The sequence below is a fragment of the Gallus gallus genome, chromosome 5 (assembly GCF_016699485.2).
Source record: "Gallus gallus isolate bGalGal1 chromosome 5, bGalGal1.mat.broiler.GRCg7b, whole genome shotgun sequence".
Classification (NCBI taxonomy): domain Eukaryota; kingdom Metazoa; phylum Chordata; class Aves; order Galliformes; family Phasianidae; genus Gallus; species Gallus gallus.
The window spans coordinates 9,366,690-9,386,820 of NC_052536.1; the positions used below are offsets into that span (position 1 = coordinate 9,366,690).

A 20,131-nucleotide genomic window follows, 5' to 3' on the forward strand; every position below is an offset into this window, starting at 1 on the left:
TTCACTCCTGTATTCAGCAAAGGGAGAAAAGAAGACCTAGGGAACTACAGGCCGGTGTGCCTCATGTCTGTGTCTGGGAAGATCATGGTGCAGATTCTCCTGAATGAGATGTTAAGGCACATGCAAGATGGGGAGGTGATTTGAGATGGCCAACATGACTTCAGTAAGGGCAGATCATGCCTGACTAATCTGGTGGCCTTCTGTGATGGAGTGACAGCACTGGTGGATATAGGAAGGACTTGATGTTGTCGACTTGATGTTGTCAACTTGAATTTGTGCAAGGTCTTCGACATGGTCTTGTACCACATCCTTATCTCTAAAAATTGGAGGGAGGTGGATTTGAAGGCTAGCCGAATAAGGAATTGATTGGATGGACATAGCCAGGGGGCTGTTGTCAATGGCTCTATGTCCATGTGGAGTCTGATCACAGGTGATGTCCCCCAAGGGACTGTCTTGGGACCAGTACAGTTCAGCATCTTTATCAATGAGATAGACAGTGGGATTGAGTGTACCGTCAGCAAGTTTGCTGATGACACCAAGATGAGTGGTGCAGTGGACACAGTAGGAGGGAGGGGGTGCCATATGGAAGGACCTGGATATGCTTGAAAAGTGGGAATCTAATGAGGTTGAAGAAGGCAAAGTGCAAGGCATTACACTTGGGTCAAGGCAATCCCAGATGTGATTACGGTCTGAGGGAAGAACTCATTGAGATCAGCCCTGAGAAGGACTTGTGGGTCCTGATGGATGAAAAGCTGGTCATGATCCAGCAGTGTGCTCTTGCAACCCAAAAGGCCAATGGTATCCAGGGCTGCATCAACAGAGGGGTGGCAGCAGGGAGAGGAAGGTGATTGTTGCCCTCTACTTTGTCCTTGCGAGGCCCCATCTGGAGTAGTGTCCAAGCCTCGGGCCCTCAGTACAGGAAGGGATGTGATGTGGGTTCAGAGGAGGGCTGCAAAGCTGATCAAAGGGCTAGAGTACCTCTCCTATGAAGAAAAGATGAAGGAATTGGATTTGTTCAGCTTGGAGAGGAGAAGGCTCCAGGAAGACTTTGTTGAGGCCTTCCAGTACTTTGAAGGGAGCTTACAAGCAGGAAGGGGACCGACATTTTACATGGTCTGATGGTGATAGGACAAGGGGGAATGGCTTAAACTAAAAGAGGGGAGATTTAGGATAGATGTTAGGAAGAAATATTTTTACTTAGACGGTGATGAGGTGCTAGAAAATGTTGCACAGAGAGCTTGTGGATGCCTCATCTCTGGAGTTATTCAAGGTCAGGTTGGATGGGATCCTGGTGGTTGGCAACCCTGACGATGGCAGGGGAGTTGGAACTGGATGATCCTCAATGTTCCCCCCAGCCTAAGCCATTCTATGATTCTATGAAATTCCTCTATCAGTGCACAGTACCTGCACAAACTCCACTTAAGTCAGGCCAGTAAGTTAGTGTCTCATATTCAAGAATCCTGATAAATGGAGAGAATTGCAAAAAAATCAGATGCAGCAAAAACAGATTTTATTACTAAAAATCTATCGTGTTATTAGCAAGTGAGGTGAAAAAAACCCTGCAGGTATGCAGAGCTATTGTAATAAGATGAGAAGAAAGCCTTCTTATCTATCTACTGCAGGTTCTTTCTTGGGATTTGGCTTCCCTACTTGTGCAGTCGGATCATGACCCAAACTCTCTATCAAAATAATTTATAATTCTTGTGTTGTTGGAGCAGTTGTATGCCAGCTGGTCACCAGAGCAGTTTCTTTTATTTTTGCTGGTTAATTACTGCTGAGATCAAATGCTTGTGACATCTTATTTCCCTACTGCAAGGGGAAACATGCCTTTTGTGAACTGTGCCAACGAATACAGCCTTACGGGATGGACATGTGCTGCTAATAGTTTGGCTGCCATTGCACAGAGATCCTGGTGTGAAGAGGTGGGAAGAACATGCAAGCAGCTGTTTTTACTTAGTTTTTTTCACTTAATGCCTATCAGAATGGAGAGATCTGAAGACACATCGCTGCGTCAGGGCTATTCCTACAGAGCTGTGCTGCACAGTGACCAGTCACAGAAGCATTTTTCACCAGTGTAAGCCATGTGCAAGTGAGGCCTGAAGCAAAGTGTCACCCTGGAGGCTCTGGTGTATTTGCATGCTGATGAAAGAGCTTACAATATAGTCTTAGACATGAAGTTAAAGCAGACCTTTGGCAGTGTAACGGTTATGAACTGCAAATGATTTCAGTGACTTAAGTGTTGCATCACTTCACTGCTTGGAGAGAGCTTTGATTTATGGGTGGAATTAGTGAGGCGGTACGAAGGTCTGATTTTTAAGGAAAACATGCTTAGAATAATACACTGGCAAACTGAAAGTCCTTTGTGAATGGCTGTGGCTCACACGTATGCATTATATGCCCAGGTAATGATCTGTATCTTTTTTTTCCCCTTTTTAATGCTAGCTCATACCCAGCGCCTAGTGCATATCCAGTCAATGCTGAAGAGAGCACCGAGTTATCGAACCCTGGAACTGGAGCTCATTGAATGGCAGGAACGGGAGTTATTTGAGTATTTTGTGGTAGTATCACTGAAAAAGAAGCCCTCTAAAAACACTTACCTCCCAGAAGTGACCTATCAGTTTCCCAAGGTAAAAGCAAAATTCTTATATACACCTTACTCTAAATGCTAAGATCCTTATTTTGCTAATATCAATGATGTGAATAAGTGGGAAAGTTAACTGAAATCTATTTCTTAACTGAAGCTAATCATTCAACTTTCAGAATTTGTATAAAGAAAAGAGCATTGAGAAGGTGGCAGAAAGCTTTCCCTGTTTACGGAATTGTCATTTCCAGTGCTGGAGAGTTTGGCCCGATTGTAGGTGCTTCAAATACTGTGTTTAAATTCAGTTTCTAAATATTTCACTTTCAACTCCATTTAGCTCTGTCAGGGTTTGTTCCAAAACTCACTGAAGTCAACGGAAAGACTTCTGCTGAACTAGGGCTGCTCTGGCAGCAGAAGGAAACTTCAGATTGGAGTGCGTTTTTATTGGACGTTGTGCAACAGGGCAGTTTGGGTTAACTTAGGCAAACCAACAGTGATTATTTGCATTGTACTAGCTTCTAAAAGCCTCTCCTCGGGTCATGCCTCACTCTGCCAAGCACCAGTAAGGAACCAGCTGATGGACCCTTGCTCTTCACAGCTCAACAGCAAACCCCTGCCTCCCCTCGACTCCTGAGAGGTGCTGTGAAGCTGGCCCTAACAGTAACTGATTTAATTTCAATTCTTTCCCCCCCACAGCTAGAAAGGCCAACCAAGCAAATGCGTGAAGCAGAGGAGCGTCTCAAGGCCATCCCTCAGTTCTGCTTTCCTGATGCTAAAGACTGGCTCCCTGTCTCTGAATACAACAGGTATATCTCTGATGCTCCTCTGCCTCACAGTGCTGATGCAGTGCATCTGGAGCAGCCACAGGCTTGTTGATGCCCAATTATGGAAGTAGCAGTTTAAGTCTTGGCCACTTCAGGCTCAAGCAGCTGTATTTAATTTTTTTAGGTTCTGTCCTATTTTTCTTCCCTGTTCTGCCCGGCTCACGTGCCTGTGTGGCTGAAGGGAAAAGATCTGAAGGTTCCTCTCAGTGCTGAATCCAAAAATGCAGATGAAAGTATTTAAGATAAACCTTAAAAAGGACCCTGCCCACTACCTGCCCTACTCATGTACCCCAGAATGCTTACCTGATGTTGTATGGCACCTCTGCTGGCTCAGAGGAGCACTGTCTTCCCACACCTATATATGAATATAGCGGAGGAGAGGGTAAAGGAAGGGAGAGCCAGGCTTCCATTTTCTTCTTCATCTCAAAGAAACCTCAAAAATCCTTTTTTTTTCCCCCACTGAATCAGTGAATCTGAACTTGCTGGCCTGATGATATAGTAGTAAAAGAAGGGGAAGAAAGAAGAGGTATCCCAAAATATAAAACGTCTTTTAAAGATGCATGGTATGATGTGTATGTAAATGAAATGTCTTAAGGGACTTTCAACAGTGTCAAGGAACTGGCGTTCACCTAGGAATCACTGCAGCCAAAAATACACATGGGATGTTTTAGTGGCTTAGGTATGACGCGTGTCACATAACCATGTTATATTCAGTGTTGCTTGGCTATATTACTCAGTATTTTTAAGCACCTGAACAGTGAAGTATGGAACACACTGAAGTAAAACTGTGAGCAACATTGCTGGGAGCAGCATGCAGATCTGCTTGCACAGCATTCCACCTCTTCTGCTGCTGCTCTGCTAGACAGATTTTCCAGAAGCCCACGCTTGTGAAACAAGATATCCCAAGTATATTCCACCATAATTATATAAACCCTGGCATTACAAAGAAGTGCCTTATATAATACCGTTTCAAACTTGCAAAGTAGTCAGGAATGGTTATCAGTCCGTATGCAAATTCACAAACCCATTGTGAATCTGTATTATTTTTAGATGAGCAAATGGTTTCTCTACTCTTAGAGAATATCTAGGGTTCTCCCTTTAAAAACATGGCACAATCCAAAAGAGGATGTAACTAAAACATAAAGGACACACAGCATTTGAATAGTGCTCTCAGAATCTGATTCTTGCATTCCTTCTGCAGTGTGAAGACACTGCCATGTCACTGAAATTCAGCACCTATCTCTTCTTATAAGAAAATAGCTAGGTTGTCCAGGACTGTGCAGGCATTTTTACTTTACTCTTGATGGAATTTTGCCTCAGAGCATGTCCAGATGATGGACAGAGGGAGACAAGACCTTTCAGTGGGATCAGTCTCTCATAGGATAAGGCGCCATCCCTTTCCAAATGACCTACTTTATACTTAGGCTGCAGTTCTGATAGTAAGATCAGGACAATTTTCTTCCTTCTAGTGAGACTTTCTCTTTCATGCTGACTGGGGAAGATGGGAGCCGGAGGTTTGGCTATTGCAGGAGGCTGTTGGTAAGTACCTCACCTTTATTTCAAACTGAGGAATTCTGTTAAACAGTATCTCTAAACTGTGGTCTGAACTTTGAGGGTGTCTCCTGCTGTTTTACAACAAAACTGGGTCGCTCGCTCCGAGATTTGGAAGTGCAAGGACTTGCATTAAAATAAGACATTCAAATGTCTGTCTGAATCAAATGGATCCCAAGTCCATTAGGCAGTTCATAGGAATGTGGAAAATTTCTTCTGTGAGCATTTACCTTTTAAGTTCTTTATGTTATGTGCTTTCAAACAGCTGCAGAAATACCACAACACTGCAGGCAAAGGCAAACATGGTATTTCTAAACATTTGTGAATAAAGTTTATTTCTTGTGCAACTGCTTACATCTCCAAAGCTCTCTGCCAGTGTTGCCTAAATAACTGCAGCGTATCTATAGTGCAGGCAAATATGCCACCCTGCCCAGTAGGGTGATGGTGGAGAGCAGCCCACAGTCAGCATTTTCTCAGGGCCATGCAATAATGTGATGCCTGTGACAGGAAGTCTAGGCTCTGTGCATCTATGATGGGATGGCAGCAATGCATACAGCCATTGGCCATCCCTGTGCTAGCCAGTGCTCATCACACTTGGATAGGGTTGCAAGTGATAAGACAGCTCGTGTACTATCCATGTGACAGTGGGCTACATTTCATTAGAGAGCTTATATGGATAATAAACACTATAGGAGTGTTTTACATACTTGTGCAAAATGAATGGGCACCCTCCCTTTTCCCCTTTCTTCCCTCTCTGTCATAACTTCCCATCTTTCCAAGCAGGGAGCACCTCCCTTCCACAGCTTTCAAAGGCTTCCAGTAGACAGAGCAACTTGCTGTGTTAGAACAGCACGCTCCATTCTGCGTGCTGCTGGTACACGACTCTGTCCTTACTCAAGCCTGTGTCAGTGCTCCTTGTCATGCAGATAGCAGATGCTCTGTCTGGGAGGTATTGCTGCACGTGGGCGCTCTATTTGTAAGAGATTTCACTTAAACTAACAAAGCAGAAAGCTTGTTTATCAGTTCTGTGGGCGGTATTTGCTATAGGTAGCATCACGGAGGCTTGCTTACTCTGTGTGTCCAAGTGTGGAAGACTGAGCCAAAACAACAGGGTTTAGCTGTGGAAAGGAGATGTCAGTGAAGGCCTGTGTTACAGTAAATCTGGTTAGGAGGCAATTCAGAGATGGTGAAGTAGAGCAGCTAGAACGTATCCTTGCTGGTGTAAATAAGCACAAGGAGATGTAGTGCAGCAGTACAATTTTTAGTGTGTGTCTGTTGTTATTTAAAAGGATAATAAGGTATATTCAGAAAATGTGGACTACAATCAAATTTGGAAATGTATTCCCTCTACCATATAAGGGTGGTTTAAGGCTTTTATAGTTCTGAAAATACCAGCAAGTTTGGAATCATGCACAGAGCTCACATTTGTGACAGGCAGAACAGTTGATCCTGGATCCAAATGAGACTGAAATAAAAGCCACGATGAAAAGATGTATTGGACTCTGAGCAGGTGAAACTGTTTATATGCCAGAGGCTTGGGCTTTAAAACAGGTCTTTGTATTTAAGTGTGTCACTTCCTGAGCTATTTCTGACAAGGTCCAGAGTATCTCCTCTGAGGAGTCCCATTCCCAGCCTGTCAAATACAGTGACCCTAACTTGGGAACTACAAAAAGATTTCAGCAAACACGGTGTATGAGAAAGATGGGGTCATATTGCTCAGGATAGAACTGTAACAAAGCCCTGAGTTCATAATAAGCCAGCTGCTGCAGGGAGAATTCCTTAGAAAATATTCTCCAGCCTGAGGGGTGCTCATAACATTCAGCTGGACTTTATCACATCTTCAGGAGAACTTGGCAGCTGTTGGCAGTAGGCTCTATAGAACCACACAATGGTTTGGGTTGGAAGGGACCTTTAAGATCATCTAGCTCCAACCCTGTGCTATAGGCAGGGACACCTCCCACTAGACCAGGCTGCTCAGAGCCCCATCCAGCCTGGCCTTGAATGCTTCCAGGGAGGATGGTCAGAAGCTTCCATGGTCAGATGGACCAACCCATCCAACCGTGCGAGGTAGCATCCAGCTTATTGCTTGTGCCTTTTTGCAGAGTTAGGTGTTCCGGTGCCTCTGCTTAGAAAATAACCACTTTTGAGCTACTGAACTGTCTGCCAGCCTAGTTCTTCTTTGGTATGTTGAGATATGAGCGAACTGTCCCACTTTTCCTTTTCTGCCCTTAGATTTTGCATTCTTCCGGACCCTTTTTCTGCCTGTGTGTGTATCCAAAGCCCTGCCAAAAGTACCTCAAGGGATACAGTGACAATTATGTTCTGTTTGTATAGCAAATCCTGTACACTATCCCTTTTAAATGTATTTATATTATTTTGTTTCATTTTTTGAAACAGGATTAGAATGGAATGTAACCTATTGTACTACTGCAAACAATCTGCACTTTCATAGAGAGCATGAAGTTTTTCCAGATACATTTTGCTACCTCCAAGGCAGTGCTGTAGCTGCTTTCCTGGTCACTTGATACCAGAAGTATGCAGCTTCATATAAAGGCAAATGGGCCAATATACTTGAGATATTGCATATCACTCCTATTCCGCTTTCCTGCAAATGAGGCATTCTTCCATATTAAACCAGGTTAATTTTACTTGCATTTCCATGCTTCTTTCCATCAATTTGCCAGGCTCATTGTTCTGTGGCTGTGTCTGGGCGGCGGCTCTGTGAGTTTCACCTCACAGCTCACTCCCTTCCTTGGTGGGCATTGCAGTACCTCACTGCTATGGGGCTGGGGAGAAAGGGAGAGCAAGAGCACCTTGTGGAGGAGGAACAGAAGGGAAGGTGCTGTAATGGGAACCTGAATGCATCTTGGGAGTTGCTGCGGATGCTGAGAAGTGTTAGTTCTAGTCAGACAGTACTGGAATATAAGTTATTGCATCCTTAAAACAATGTCCTGCTATCAATTGCCATAGAAGGCAGCTGGTTCACGGGAATAGTGAGAGGCACAGATATCTAGCACATTGGGCAGATGTCTGAGAACAGAACAGAAAGTTTGTTATCGGGATTTTCTGGCTGGTAACTTTGTGCTTGCAGAAATATAATAACTCACAGTGTGTCTTTCACCCTATCTTACCTCCCTCTTCTCTCTCATATAAAAGTGCAGCCTGGGGCACTTTTCTAGGCTATGACAAGTGAGTCCCCGGAGTCAGGGGAGGAGCAGATGCCTGAGCATGAAGTGTGTACATTAAGACATGAAAAGCAGTCTTTAGGTGGAACATCCTGCATTCGCTGGGGCAGGAGAGGGGCATTTGTTACACTGTGGAAGCAACTCTTTTGGAGAGCACATCTATGGGGCTGAGAAGAGCTCATTGAAAAAGCATTTCTTCCTGTTGCCATACTCCCTCCATCCTGCCTTCCCTCCAGCATGTTGGACAGCCCTGTGTACAATGAGTGCTCTGGCGTTAAACTTTGTGTTTCACATATAATGAGAAGACTTTAGCACTAGTTTCTGGATTTAAAACACCGACAGCTTTTTCATGGTCTGTGTTTGGATTGGCCCTAGCTGGAAACCAAAGCTGCTGCAGAAGCTGGCTTGTGACTCTGATGGAATAACTTCAGGCTCCCAACACTTGAATTTGTTTTTGAGGAACATCTCTGGTTCTGGATATGCTGGCTGCTATTAGCTGGATGCCACCAGCCTGCTTCACGGGATCTCCCCTTCTTCATCTTGATGTTTCCCTGTTTAAGGTTTTGGGATCGAGTCTGCATCTTTCTTTCTTTCAAGGCAGTCCAAGTGCCAAGCAGAATTAAAAGTGTCCTTTTCACAATCCTGAAGAAAGGAATAGAGATTGTGCACTGTGTGCATTTGCTTTGCCCTTTCGACTTAAACATTTTTATATGCTATCTCTGTTATATGATCACTGCCTTAATTACTGTGAATTGCAATTGAAGCGTCCACAATTCTGATCTCAAAGACAGCCCACGATGCTAGAGGCTTACCCAGAGCTAATGCATGTGCTTTGCAAAGGCAAAGAGGCTGTTGTGTGTTTGTCATGTTCCTTTTTCTCCTGGCCTGGGCTGGGGCAGCCCTTACTTTTTCCTCAGGTTTTCCTAGTCATGCTCTCTGGAGAATTATCCAGAAGGTCTCAGTAAAGATATCCTGGCTCGCCCTGGGGAGGAAGGGGTATAGTCCCTCTGGAGTCTTCAGGTTGATGTTAGTCTGTTTGTTTGCTTCTCTTCCGCTGTGTTGAGATGGAATGTAGGACTGTGTTGCGTGTTTCTCTTCTGTGTTGTTTGGTAGGTCTGTCTTAGCTGCATTCCCCCTCCACACAGGGTGTCTTCAGGTGGATGGGAAGGCTGGGAGAAGAAGTGCAGGAAGAGAAACGTTGCCATTGGTCCCCACTGCTTTGATTCCTCTGATGCCAACACACTGGTACCAGTGTTCCCCTGTTACTTCTGGGGCCAGGAAAGCTGGACTTTTCTTGCCGCTGTCTTTAAAGCCCCCAAACCACTGAGTTAGGCGGCTGGTGGGTGTGCACAGTGCCTTGATTTGAAAGCAGGAGCGTGTGGTGTGTGAGAGCATCTCAGCAACACCAGACTGGGAGGAGATCTCTGAAGGCATCTTCTGGATTTCAAGCACCTGGGTTGGGAGGTGAGCTTCAAAAGAGAAAAGTGGTAGGCTTATTTTCAGAAGCAAAAGCCATCTGTTCCACCTGCTAAAGGCAGATGATGAAGCAGGTTTTGGAGGAGTCTTTACTCAGCAAACATCAGATTAAACTCATTGTAACAAGGCTGTCCTGAACCACTTATGGATGAGCCCTGAAGCAAATCTCAGCTCTTCCATCTCATAGCCAAGTTCTTGTCAGTTTATGTGCATGCTCTTGGAATTTGTCTCCTGTTATCAACAAAACTCATCAGTGTTTTAATCTGTAGTGGACTAAGGCCGAAAATATCCCGGACTTTCTGAAAACAACTCAAAAACATATCAAAACCAAAACATCATTCTCTCCACCCTCCGTCCTTCAGGAGGAAGGCAATATGTCAAGGCAGAGTCAGCTTGTGCTCCTTTAGCACACATAGCTTCCTTGAACTGGGCATATCGATTGCATGGAAGAGAGAATGAGGCAGGATGGGACTCCAAGGCTGCAGCTATCTTGTAGGGCACAGCCTTCAAACTGGAAATGCTCTCTTCTGGGAGGGGGAGAGGTTAAGCCAGCACCATTGGCTGGGTGCAGCCCCTAACTCTCTACTAGTTAAGGGAAATAAGTTCAAGCAGAGAAGGGAGACGTTGGGGATGGGAAGGTTGAGTTAACCCATACGTTCTTCTGGGAAAAAGACAAACCTATAACACAACGAGCAGGTGGTTTAGATCTGTCTTTGAAGTGTAAACTAACGGCTGAGAGGGGAGTTATGCGAAAGAGTCGCCAGTGCTAGATATTTGAGAAATAATGCCCTTCAGAATGGCTCTGCCTGAGGATTTTACGTGCTGCCTCTTACGGATGATTGGCATGCAGTGGGGAGCCTGTGCTGTCTGCAAGGAAACATCTTTGAAATAACAGAGAAGGCTGTCCTATATGAGGAGTGCAAGGAGCTCCTAGACATGTAGCCTTTACAATGTTTGAAAGCAATGATATTTCATAAAGCAGAATCTTTGAGTAAGTGCTGAGCTGTTATTGTTTCTGATCTTATAGATGACCCAGGAATGTGATGTTTTTACTGGCAGTCACTGAGACAGCTCTTGGCTGGGAGCTATCCAAGACTCCTGGCATGGCTTCGGCATTCCTGTAGATTTGACACAATGATTTTAACCAAAATCCCACATGCTTGATATAATCACTCAGTGCCTTTAGAAAGGGTTTTATACCTAATATGGACAAAAAAGGATTCTGCTTTTTCTGAGACGTGACGTGTAGTGAGCAGGTTTGGATCCAGAAATAGAAGCATCTGCATTCACTTAGTCCGGGTATTTCTTGTGGTCTCTGTTGTAATAGGCCAGGCACCTGCTGACTGTCCAAGCCCAGCTTGTGATATTCCAATTTGAAAAGCACAGCTACCCCTCAGTTTCTCTTGATGGATGTGACACGTAAATGCCAAACACACTGGGGGGCTGTTAATTACTGTATCTGCAGAGTCAAATGATGAAACAAGGATTAAAAAAATATGCCAGCCTTCTACGTGGATGCACAGGAGATGATCAGCCACTTGGGAGAGCAGATGGAAACAGTGATTCTGAGCTCCTTGAGCACAGCATTTCTGGGGTTGATTCTGTCACTCCTGCATAGCAATAATGTACAGCTGTGCGAGGAGGCTAAGTGGTGCCAGGTGATTCTTTTACAGACACTTTTTATTCAGTTTTTCACAAGTACAGCTGTCTCCACTAGATAGAGGGAATTAGGAGGCTTGTCTGTCATCATAGACCCCGCTTTCAGCTTTTTGCTACTGGGGAGCTGCTCTTCAGCTGCTCTGTGCCATATTGGACGTAGCTCCTGCCAAAAGCAGCACCAGGACTTCCTTGCATTGTATCTTGGGAATGTGTGTCGCGGCACCTGAAGTCAGCAAACTGCCTTGTTCAAAAGACTCCCCTTAGGAAATGTGTCCCTGTGCAACTGGTGAAAATCAGTTGCAACTATGAGATACTGCAGTGCTGTATCACAGCTTGTTAAGAACACAGTGGTGATCTTCGGTGCGTGGATGTGTCTATCTGCGCTCGCTGTATGCACGCAGGACACAGGCAGACTGCCTCTCTGCTCTGAGAACCTTGCCAATGAGGCTGTTTTCCTAAAATGCTGGGTGTATTGGCCTAGTTCTAACTCTTTTTTAGTGCATAAGCAAAATCCAGCAAGTGGTTGCAACCTTCTTTCACACATAGTGCCACCAGGCCTTTCCCTGTACCAGCACAGGCAGCGTTGCTAATTACAGTATGCTGAGAGATTATGCTTCAGTCATGCCAGTTTAAACCATTTGCTTCTCTAGGAAATATCTTCACTAGGATGGTTTCGGAGAACCATTTTGACAGGTTTTTGGGGGAGAAAGAGGCACCACAGACTCATTCTCGACGCAGTTTAAGTTATTGAAGAGTTTCATGTTTATCGTGCATGGATCTGAGAAAGTTAATGATTCAGCTCATGCAGCTTGCCTTTGTTTAGGTCTGTGAGCTTGCTTTTGGTAAGTTAAGCTGCCTTTGAACATCATGAGTGAATTGGGCTCTACAGCCATAGTTACTTCCCTAGCACTGTAATTCTCATCTCCCAGTGTATGGTCCTGTGGTGGCCTCACCCCAGCAGGAGCAGAGGACGGTGGCGGTATAAGGCATGAGTTACAGCCATAGTTAAATGAGCTTTTATGGCTTCAAGTCAGAGCAATGTTGGAATACAGCTCCAATGTGCCGGGTATTTCCAAAGTGGGTAAGCGCTATTTGTGCTTTTTAGCCTGCTGTCTTATGATGCTTTTCCAAGAGTAAGCTATTTTGATGGAGAAACAGATAGTGACATACATTACACGATGGCCAACTATGGGATCAGAGAGAGAAGTATGTTTCTGCATGGCTCCAAATCAGTACGTAATTTCAATCTCTTCTTTTTGCTGTTATCAGCCAAGTGGAAAAGGGCCGCGCCTACCTGAAGTCTATTGTGTCATCAGCCGCCTGGGGTGCTTTGACTTATTCTCTAAGGTAAGAGGATCTTTTTACAATGTTGTTTTCGAACTTGAATGTTTACTGAGAAATATGCACATCAATGAACCAAGCAAGAAGAATTTCTTCCTTTGATGGGGGATAACTGCATTCTGTAGTTGCTGTTTTGGATATTCCATCTCTGTGACTGGGTTCATCAAAGAATGTCTTATGACTTCGGTGACCGAGGCAGAACTTGATTCAAAAGACATCTGGGTGTCTGTATCATCTGGCTGACTGAGGTTTTTCCATTGTTTTCCAAAGCCATTCTGTGCTGAGCTGTAACTCTTGGCATCTACAGTTCAAATGATGGGCCAATGCCACTTTTACTCCAGCACCCTGTGGAATAATGAGGCTGAGAAGAAAGAGTATTTGATAAGTGAAGCCTATATGCTTAATAACATTGACATGATGTTTTTATTCTAAGAGACTAGGGAAGGATGTATAATCTTCTAATAAGCCTTTACATTAACAAATCCAAAGTTAGATCATATGCTGATGTAATTTACCTAGGTAGTAAATTTCTTGATGTAAGAGTATTAAGGCAATATGCAGAACATTGCAGCTAAACAGGGATTGCATCGCCACTGAAGCAGTTAACTGCTAGCCAGCTCCAGGGCTACAAGCAGTATTCTTTTTTAAGACAAAAGGTTATTAAAATAAGCTATTTAAAACATTACTGATTGGTTAACATTTGAAACATCTCTTTGGCTGCCAGTTTAGGACCTCCAGTCCTCTGGAAGAGTCCTACAAAATCCAGTGAGCTCCTCAAGAGTACCCCACAGGATTTGCCAGCAGTGTGTGGAGAAGGATGATATATCTGATGCCAGATGGTTGTCTTCCCCCATTCAAATTTTGATACAGTATTCATAGGAATGTTTTAATTCGCCAGAGATTTTCACTTCAGATACAAAGAACCTGACAGGACTTAAACATGAATTTCGCTTGTTCATTTGTATAGGAATAAAGTTGAAACAAGCACATTAGCTATTGAAATTAATAAAAATATTGCTCATAGGATCTAGTAATCACATGGAACCTTAACTTTCGTCAGAACAGCCTTTATAGATAGAACTTTAACACGAATCTTGTGTGAGGAAAACCAATGTTGTTGAAATAGTTAACTGTAGTCCTGCTTCTGAGGTCTTCCATAGAGCTCTGCATCTGAGGGTTTATAACCGTGACCCTTAGACATAATACATATCTAAACGCACATATCTGTGAGCAAAATGGAACGCATTATTCCATAACGGGAGGATAACACAGCTCAAAAAAATAACTGCCTTGGAAACTGTGGAGAGAGGTCCCGGGGCTCTTTGTTTGCTTTTATGTTTTTATCGAATTTTGATAATGCACCAATTTTCAAAGGAAACCTTGGGAAAAACGCAAATGTGAGTATCCTACTTACACCAAATATCTCTGCAGCCGGGATATAAAGTCTGCAGCAGGCAGGAATGATCAAACTGAAATTGCAAATAGACTGCTTTCCCAGTTAAATCTGTAATCTGAACATGTCTGTTCATCCAGTCAGAGTCAACTGGGGGCTGACTGGTAGGTGTGATTCCACTGGTTTTAGCAGGAGCAGATCCCAGCTGACCTGGCAGGCTGGCCCTCAAATTCTTGATCTGTGAGCAGAAGGGAAGGCTCCCACTGAGTTACGTATGAGTCCGTGAGTGGGGGGCTGTAGAACACCCATGCTTTTCTTTAAGTTATGGGCTCGGGGAGGGGCTGGGCCACAAAAAGGCCTAATTCCCACTGGATCTGTATTGTGCTGCTAAGGGCTGATCACCTCCTGAAAATACAGGCGCCACAATGAGAGCAGGGTGCTTGGAAAGACCTGGCGCAGACTCCAGCTCTGGGCTGGATTTAGCACAGATTTTAAGCACAAACTCCAAGCAACGCGGCTGGAAAGGTTTTGGATGAAACAGCTTCTAAAGGAAGGAGGAAGAGTTCAAGTCTCAGCTTCTTCATTGTTTTTGGAGACAGATGTGGATGGAGGCAGTTCTTGAAAACTGAATCAGTCTCTTTCTTCAGAGGGAAACCTGGGCTGTCCTAATGGCACAATTCAGTGATGGTGCCCTCTGCAATGTTAGTCAAAACAAGGAACAGTAATCGTACAGAAAAAATGTGACTGATGAAAGACCACAAGATACTGAACCTTGGTATTATTTATCAGGGAAGCAAAATGAGTTCTTTGTTTTAAAATATTTATCATGCTGGTTTGGATAACTTGCATTATTTTCATCTTCCTTGAATCCTTTTATGTTCACTGCTATGATACCTACTGCTAAGATAGACTTGAGAAGCATGGATGTCTTTACTTCCAGACCTAGTCGGTTATAAGCTAGTGGTTATCTGCCACTTCTGCAGACAAGGATTACAGCTTTGCTTTATAGTTCAGTCTTCAGTGTGCAGCGAAGAGGAAGGAGAAACTATGTACCAGTGAATGCTTCTGTTGGCATTTGGTGTCATTAGCTATCGTTGTAAGTCACCAGCTTGTGATTAAATATATTTTAATGTTCTGTTTCAGTGAAAAAAGCATTTCCAAGAGAAACAAGGGAAAATGCCTGGCTCAGATCCACTAACACATACATAGCCTTTTGGTCTCGAGTGGTGGTTAGGAGATCAGCCTTTCAGGTCAAACCACTAACTGCTTTGAAGCTTGCTTTCTTGTCTTCTTTAGGTTTATCATCTATATGGTCTGTCTAATGTGGGAAAGCTTAGCTGTGATCTAAATTATGCTGTTCCATGTGACCAAAAGGAGAAGAAAATAATGGTCCTTTCTATCTGTGAGAAGTTCCATCTGCTCATTTCAGAACTGGATTGCCAGCCCAGCATCAAGTTAAACAGAAAACGACCTCAGTGCAGGCAGCCAGTGTAAACAGCTGGGCATGCTTCGTGAAGCTGCTCACAGCTGGCTCCAGCTTGGCGCAGACTGCAAAGTGACTGCTGTCATCGTGGCTGAGGCCTGGACCTACAGCTCTCTCCTGGTGGAGCCCTGATGGCATCATAGCATGTTGGGGGTGCTTTTCTTGCCAGTCTGGCTTTTTCCTGCCCAATCGTTCACAGTGGAAAAAAATGAGCTCCCTAATGCAAACCTCAGGCTCACAACTGAGATTTGACACTCACTTAGCCTGTGATTGTGGGGTTTGTGTTGATCTTTCCCTTCTTCAGCTCACGCTGTTGTTCGGGTCAAATCCCAACAATATAGGTCCCATTTTGCCATGCCTGAACTTCCTTCAGCTTTGCAGGTTTGTTGTTTCTTCCTTGTCTCTTTGTTTAACTGCATGCATGGAAGGAGTTCATATTGTAACTGGAAGATGAGTCACTCTTACTGTAGGATCAAATACTGTGGTTTTAATGGCATTGCAGAAATGTATGGAAAAGGAAAGTTAAACTTAGATCTGCTGTGTGTTTAGGCATATGTGGGTCAGAAGATGTTTCAGAAGCGTATGTGGTGCTGACCTGTTCTCTCTCTTTTCTCCCTTATGTCTTACTAATGGATTAGATCCTGGATGAAGTTGAGAGGAGAAGGGGCATATCTGCTGCTTTGGTTTATCCATTTATGAGGAGTTTGATGGAATCTCCTTTTCCTGCACCTGGAAAGACAATCAAAGTCAAAACCTTTCTGCCTGGAGCTGGCAACGAGGTAAAAAAATAACAGGAAACATTAAGAACCAAAGCCTTCACCCTCATCGTGCCTATAGCAAACACCAAAAGTAAAACAGGAGGTACAGATAGTGCAAGTCATATGGGATGGTGCTTAAAATGAGACGTGCAGGAGCTGCTACAGTGTTGATATGTTAATGCTAGTTCCTGCTGATTATTATACACCAATTTATGGATAAGTATTTGTTATTTCATAACTTTTAATACGTTGCCTTGTTGTTGCAAACATCATTAATTTTTTTTAAACTGTCTCAAGTCGGTAGAAACCTAGCATTATAAAACATAGACCTTATGGAAAATGGCACTGCTGGTGCTTTGCTTAAAGTTTCTTTTAACTTGAGGCTTACTAGATATTTGGCATGTCCTTCTATACTCTACGTGTCCTGATGTTACTATGCAGTAGCTCCATTCAGGTGAGCAACTGTAGAGGGTAATTATTCACTGCAGGTGGGAAGAGAATTTGTCCCGCTTAGCAAAAGCAAGAAAATTCTTTTATGGTTATTTTACAACTCCTAGGGTTAGCTCTACAGTGCTATTTCTTACATCGAACCGTATCTTCTCCAAGTGTAATGGAGTAGACCTATAATGTCACTTGGGATGAAATGCGAGGGGTGCCTTGTAGAAGTGACTTGCTGAGCATTTGTAAGTCACATGCATTTTCTTCTGGAGAAGCAAAGGAAAATGGAGAGGCTGCTTGGCATAGCAGCAGTGAGATCTGATAATGCCTTTGTGATGCGAATGTATCTGGGAACTGTGATGACCAACTTCTCTGTCCTCTGCTCAAGCATCTGAACTCACCCGGAGAATAATATTGAGATGATTTCAAACAAACAAACAACTCTTCTGGCTGAGCTTTACACTGTGTTATGCTAGTACAAACTCGTTATTTAAATGGAATGCGCTGTCTTAATTAGGAACAGAATCTTGTCCTTCCATTGTGGCTCCTCTGGCCTAAACAAAGATGATGATTAATTGGGAAGTAGACAGTATATTTCTTTGTGAAGAGCAGACTGAAGCAGAAGGCTTTGCCAAATAACAGAAAACATCTATGGCATCTAAAGCTGCTGCAACTTGCATTGCATCCTACACCCCAGCGAGATATTAGTGTTGGAAGTTTTGCAGCAAAATTAGCTCCTCGTGATTGGGCACTTAAATATGGTTTGATTCCAGCCCCAGCGCTAAGGAATGGAAGTGGGCCTCTCAAACACAAACAGTATTACAACTTAACTGGCAGGAACTCGTTTTGTGTTTGGTATCCTGTGGTCTTGCTGCTGTTCATATCCTGAAACAGTGTGTCTGTGAGGAATTTCGTGAGGGCTACTCAACTTTAAGCCCAATACAGTGGAATGCGGTCTCATGCGCATGAAAACATAAAGGAGTTTTAAATCATTAACATGATGGTGGTTTTTGGACATATGGAAAGAAGGAGATGTATATGTGCTCCTGTTGATACGTCTACAAAGATTTCAACACAGCTTTTAGTTGGTCAGCTTTTCCCTTTTCCTTTCTGTTTCCTCAGTTTCCTCAGTAGTTCATCATTTTCTGTCTCGCACTTCATATTTTTATTCCTCTCATACTCTCTTCTTCATTATATTTTTCTATCTCTTTTCTGTCCTCTGCCTACAAGTTCCACAACTGAGCATGTCAATTGCAGAATAAAAGGAAGATGTAATAAAGGAATCAAGCAAAATGCATTTGAGAAAAGGAAGGAGAGGGCCCGAGGTCATGGATGAAGTCTGACAATTAGACTTCAAAGGGATGTCACAAGTCACCATCTAAGACCTTGTCCTGACTCCCAGTTAAGTATGTATGTATATATATACATATACATATACAGGTATGTACATGTGTTTGTGACAACAACAAAAGGATTAAGCACCAGCTAGTGACTTGTGTGTTATAAAGGAGGAAAAATGAAGTAAATTGGGATTAAACTTTGCACGATGCACGAAGTTCAGTCCCTGGCTCCCATCTAGATGTGAATTTGAATTGCAAGCCAAGTTGATACCAAATATACTTGGTCTTTATGACTGTTTAGCCCTGCAAGCTTCCAGTTCTAGTTTTTTCAATTTGTTACTTACTTCATTCTGTCAACTGAGCCAAGCTTTACATTTCTGAGAGAGTGCTTAGAAGGCAGAATTACACTTCCCTAGGAAATGATAGCAGATTTAATGCATGTCTATATTCTGGGAAGAACGTGACGTGACAGTGGACTTGTGTAGTGCACTGTTTCTCTGGAGATGTGTGCCTCAGTTTCCAAAAGGGATGGGGTTTGCTCTTCTTGTCCCCTCAGCAGGCATGCCTGGGCCAGGGTGCTGCGTGCCCCTGGGGCTGTCAGACCTGACCAGTGACACTGACTGATACTTGTTGAACGTGTTCAGGTCATTGAGCTGCGGCGGCCCATGGACTCGCGTCTGGAACACGTGGACTTCGAATGCCTTTTCAAGTGCCTCAGTGTGCGTCAGATCATCAGGATCTTCGCTTCTCTCCTCTTGGAGCGGCGCGTGATTTTTGTAGCAGACAAACTCAGGTAAGTGGCACAGGGACCTGAATCACAGTGCTGTTTCCCAGTACAAAAAGCTTTAACATATATCTAGAATGACTATTGAATGTGAGGATCCTCTCGCTGCAAGGTTTAAATAAGTTTACTTCAGCACAAGTTATTTCCATCAGGTGGGGAACGTGTTTTGTAGGTGATGCTTTCTAACTCTGCCTGTACAGTGGGGATATCAACACTTCTCTGCTTCATAGTCAACAATTATGTGCTTCAAAGCAACATAGTCCTAGCGATATTTCATTTCTGTTTTGAAACAAAGTACTTGTAAACAGTATCAGAGATCCTCACTAGAGAGCTTCAGCCATACCGTGCACCCGATGTGATGCTGAGAGTTGCTTGGTTTGCTCTGTGCAGTGCAGAGAGTTTGTGATGGGGCTAGGTTTGAAATTCTGCACTACCAAACCATGCAGTGTTGAGCATTAAGAATGCTAATACACTCCTTCCCAACTAGTTAGGCTACTTTATTTAGGTGCTCACACAACCTGAAAATGTTTTCTTTCTGAGACACCATCTTGGGCTCCTTGCTACGGCCTTTCAACATCTTGTTTCCTTGCCCCATGGTTGCAACCTCCCCTCCTTGTTCCCTCTGAGGCATGCGCTCACCCCATGGTGTAAGGAGGGAGAGGGACCAGGTCATGGCTCCATGGGGCCCTTACCAAGCAAATGGGAGCTCTGTGTAGGCTGCGCCTCTACCCTTCAGCAAAGAATCAGCCCTTTTTTGGGTGCTCGTGTATAATCTTTGTGGGAAAATGTGGGCATTGTAAAGGAGACTTTCTTTGCTGTAGCGTGACAAATAATAAAGCATGGCAAATAAAAGGAAGGACTGTAATTTATTAGATTCAGAAAAAATCGAGTATCTTTTAAAAGGACACAGTAGACAGTATGCGTTGTTAAAAACACAGATGGATCTACCCAAACAACCTCTGTTAAACACTTTATCTGTCCTGACCTTCTCTGAATGACCGCCAGAAATAATAGCTGCACTTAGTGGCCGCCAGTGTATATAATAGCAAAAATACTTTGCATAGTAAAAGCTTTACAACCTTTAGGGGAGAATTCCTTAAAGCTGCAGACTTTTCTCAGGTTATAAAGTTATTTCCTTAGTAGTCCTTTTTGTTGTCTAGAACAACAAGAACATTTTATTTCATCCCTTTCCTTGTCAGTAACCCTTAGTTTGAATGACTATTGAGAATGACTTAATTTCCTATAAACTCCTGTTGAGAACTGTGGAGTTAGATCAGGGTTTCTGCAGTACCCTAGAAGTTATGTGAGTCATACCAGG

General features: G+C 43.6%; 1 protein-coding gene across 26 annotated transcripts in view; it reads left to right on the top strand.

The window, feature by feature from the left end:
- Window positions 1-20,131, top strand: part of DENND2B (DENN domain containing 2B) — a 150,661-nt gene that overhangs the window by 113,922 nt on the left and 16,608 nt on the right. For all 26 annotated transcript variants that reach the window (XM_046941985.1, XM_046941986.1, XM_015286487.4 and 23 more), the window contains 6 exons: window positions 2,443-2,627; window positions 3,278-3,387; window positions 4,875-4,944; window positions 12,546-12,623; window positions 16,132-16,272; window positions 18,674-18,822. In XM_046941985.1, the coding sequence (XP_046797941.1) occupies window positions 2,443-2,627; window positions 3,278-3,387; window positions 4,875-4,944; window positions 12,546-12,623; window positions 16,132-16,272; window positions 18,674-18,822 (733 nt within the window). The remainder of the gene's footprint in view (window positions 1-2,442; window positions 2,628-3,277; window positions 3,388-4,874; window positions 4,945-12,545; window positions 12,624-16,131; window positions 16,273-18,673; window positions 18,823-20,131) is intronic.